A 3,590-nucleotide genomic window follows, 5' to 3' on the forward strand; every position below is an offset into this window, starting at 1 on the left:
ATGGGGAAAGGAGGTAGTAGTGCGAAGGCAAACAAGAGTGGAACAAAGCATCCTACCTATGTGGGTGTGAGAAAGAGAAAGTGGGGGTTGTGGGCGTCAGAAATCAGACAGCCGGGGAAGGAGAAGAGGATATGGTTGGGCTCATTCCCCACATCAGAGATGGCAGCTCGTGCACATGATACAGCTGCACTTGCCTTGAGAGGGGAATCCGCCAATTTAAATTTCCCTGACTTAATTCATTCGCTTCCTTGCCCTGCAACTTCCTCTGCAAGAGACATCCAAGCGGCTGCAGTCGAAGCTGCATACTTTTATTCTCAACAGCAAGTGAAACAAGAAGCACCACAGCTATGCTCCAACAGCAAGAATGGTGATAATAATGAAGGTTTTTCTGACTCTAAACCGTTTCCACAGTATCAATCTCAATCCACTAATACTGCAGTAACTGTGAAAGAAAACAATGTAATGACGGATTCATGGCTGGATTGGCCCAACTTGCTAATGAACATTACAGATGGAGTGCTGATCGGATCTTCTTTCGTCTTTGGTAACCCCGTGACTGGAGAAGAAGATCGAGATGATCAGTTTACATCTCTTTGGGATTTCAGTTAGAGTAGCAAGGAAAAGTTACAAAAGGAATGCGAAGTGGAGCTTTCAATGCCTTGGCCAATCACCAAGATTTACTGTTCAAGAGATTGAGGAAGGTTAGTGTTACATAGTTCTGTATAGTGGAGTGAAGAATTTAGGAAAATTTGGAGCTATACAATTGCTTCCATCGAAATCAAATATTTAGAAACGGTTAGAGATATAGAGTGACTTCCATTGAAATGAAGTATATGGAAACAGCCAAAAACTGTTTTGCTTAAAATGTATATACATGTTTCCTGTCGTTGGTTTTCCTCATGACAACATTCACCTATTCTGAAAACAGAGCGCATATGTGTATTAAGAAATTTCCATTAAACAATGCCTTCCTTTGATTTCTAATTTTATAAATATTTCCTTGTTTGTTTACTAATGTCCATGTTCTAACTATAGCATTCTGGAATTGTTCAATGGTATCCAACCATGTCATTTATTTTTGGCTATTCAATTGAATTTCCAATTGAAGTAATATAAAATATTAGAAAAACAATTTAAAAACTGTTATTTTTCATTGACTTTCTATTTCATTCTTTGTTTGTTTACTAATTTTCATGTTTAAATTCAAGCATTATGGTATTATTTAATGGTATTTGTTAATGGCTGATTTCTAACTGATTGCTCCACCCACATACAAACCTGCAACAACAATGGGAAATATTACAAACATGGGCTTATAGTTTTTGCGATGATTTCCAGGGTTTTAGGAATCGGCTCTTCGTAGGATCCTCAATGAATCTCAACCTTCAGATTAGAGAAAAGAAAAGCGTAACAAAGAAAGAAATAAACTCTAACTAATACACCAATTACAAAGACTCCTTATTTGCATATGCTTGATTATGCATAGTATTTAAGATCATGCGAAAAAGTAAACACAAACACAATGACGGAAAGTGCAAATCACACAATCATTAAACTATAAAAGCTTTGATAATCTTAGATCTACAAAAGAGACTGCATATAGAAGATAAGGAAATAGAGAAGGGTTTAATATAGGGGAAGCCATGGCACAAAATGACTATCTTCTATTCATGGGTGAATTACAATGAAGATGGGAGAGACAATAATGCATAGTACATCAATAATTGATTAATTCTGAAAAAAATTAGACACAAAGGCCTCTCCCTTTTCTTGATCAAAATTCCATTTATAACGGAAACCCAATCAAGAAGAAAATGATGGAAAGGCAACAACTCCCAATAACATTTGAATTCCTTCTCTACTTGATAGCCACTTGTCTCCTCTCAGTTACGGCATGTGAGAAGTATTCATTTTAAGTTTATGGGCTCCACTTCATTCCCAATGCCTTTCATTCACCTAGCATATGGTGAGTCCATCATCCACGTGGAGGAATTGTGAGCATTGAAATTGAATCCTCCTCTTCTTTCATTCCTAGAGTGTCGCCTTGTTGGATTGAAAAAGATCCAATGATTTTTGAATATTTGAAACCCGCACTTCCCTATCATGCCATTTATTTCTTTTGATGCATTATCATTTTCTCAAGCCATCAAATGGTGATTCAACGTGAAGAAATGTTTTAAAATGAGTGAAAAAAATGCATTACAGTTCTAGCGACTTGCAAGGAAAGTGTACCTACACATGTTGAATCCAAAAATCTCTAGTTTCACAGGCTAGAGCCTTATCCACTAGGAAATAGAGTAAGGAAATATAAAACTATAAACCCATTGTGCTCAACATTCTAGCCACTAATGGCTCTTCAATTATTCCTATTGATGCATCTATGACTTACCCTTCACAAAAAAAATTAAATTATTAAACAAAAGAAATGGGAACATGCCTATTTAATGAAGTGGCAAAATAACTTCCCTTCTTAGTGATGTCTCTCCATGTTATTAAATTTGAAATGATGAAAAAATAGATAAATTCTATAAATAATTATGATAGAAACCTATACCTCTCTTCTTATCTACATTCTGGAATCTCTTCCTTCATTTTGCAAAACCATTCATAGTGATCTACATACTACATAATGGAATCTCTTCTTTCGTTTTAGAATACTATTCGTAGTGATTTACATACTTCCATTCATCTAGTTGCAGGTGGGAGGATGATATCAAGCATTGAAGCTTATGGTCTAGTTTGCATTTGGAGGTGATTGGTATCTTGAAAAAAAATTTACTTAAGTTGCAAAGTCCTCTTCATGATTGTGAATCATAAAGGAACCAAAAAATTCTTTGAGAGCAATAGAGCTACCCTTATTTACTTTGAATCTGATTTGAATTATGTTTTGGACTATGAATGGATTGCAATTGTCACTTTCATGCCACTATTTACTAGTGCAAATTATTTTAAAATTTTATTACAAGGAATAGTTGAATGTATTTGGAAATCTACTTCAAGGAGGTAATATCCATCTCCGATAATAGAAAATAGATGTAGCTCCTCTTTTTAATTTGTATTTTCTCGATTCATGCTCTCATAATGATTATCTAAAATAGGCTCTTAAAAGAAGACATCAATGTGATTAATGGTAGAACTGATCTAGACTAGTCCATGGATGATCTTAAGTTTGTAGGGAGTTAATAGGGTTACCCTCCACCGGCAACAGACTTGACAAAATTAAAAAGGTCTCAAATGACTTAGTGACAAACCTAACCAGTGCAACATTTGATAAAAGATCACTAAGGGTAAACGATGTAAAAGATACAAATATCAGATTTATCTGTATGATCTTAGGTTTACAAGGCTACACATACAAATAGGTTAAACTCAGTTTCTAACCTATGTATTAAGAGTGCCTATGACATGGTAAATGATAATGCAAGGATAGACATATGTGAATGGCTTAAAGATGAGCTAATAGATAATCTAGGAAAGATCAAAAGGGAAAAGAAAGGAACATTCAGATTTGGAAACCTACTTGTTTGTCTAATGCTATGCATAACCAAACAAGTACTCGGTATTGGTGCTAAAGATTTTGGATTTGATAT

The 3,590-nt window shown here is 35.0% G+C and overlaps 1 protein-coding gene across 1 annotated transcript; it reads left to right on the forward strand.

Annotated features, from left to right (window-relative positions):
• On the forward strand, positions 1-609 carry LOC131040055 (ethylene-responsive transcription factor ERF039-like). Its single transcript, XM_057972942.2, has 2 exons — positions 1-302; positions 435-609. Exons 1-2 carry the CDS (start codon positions 1-3, stop codon positions 607-609), a joined length of 477 nt encoding a protein of 158 aa, XP_057828925.2.
• The last annotated feature ends 2,981 nt before the right edge of the window (positions 610-3,590 follow it).

This window comes from Cryptomeria japonica, chromosome 10, assembly GCF_030272615.1.
Source record: "Cryptomeria japonica chromosome 10, Sugi_1.0, whole genome shotgun sequence".
Lineage (NCBI taxonomy): Eukaryota > Viridiplantae > Streptophyta > Pinopsida > Cupressales > Cupressaceae > Cryptomeria > Cryptomeria japonica.

Coding starts and splice junctions, on each gene's coding strand:
- LOC131040055 (XM_057972942.2), top strand. CDS start 1: ATGGGGAAAGGAGGTAGTAGTGCGAAGGCAAACAAGAGTGGAACAAAG. Junction 303..434: donor GCGGCTGCAGTCGAAGCTGC/ATACTTTTATTC, acceptor ATCCACTAATAC/TGCAGTAACTGTGAAAGAAA.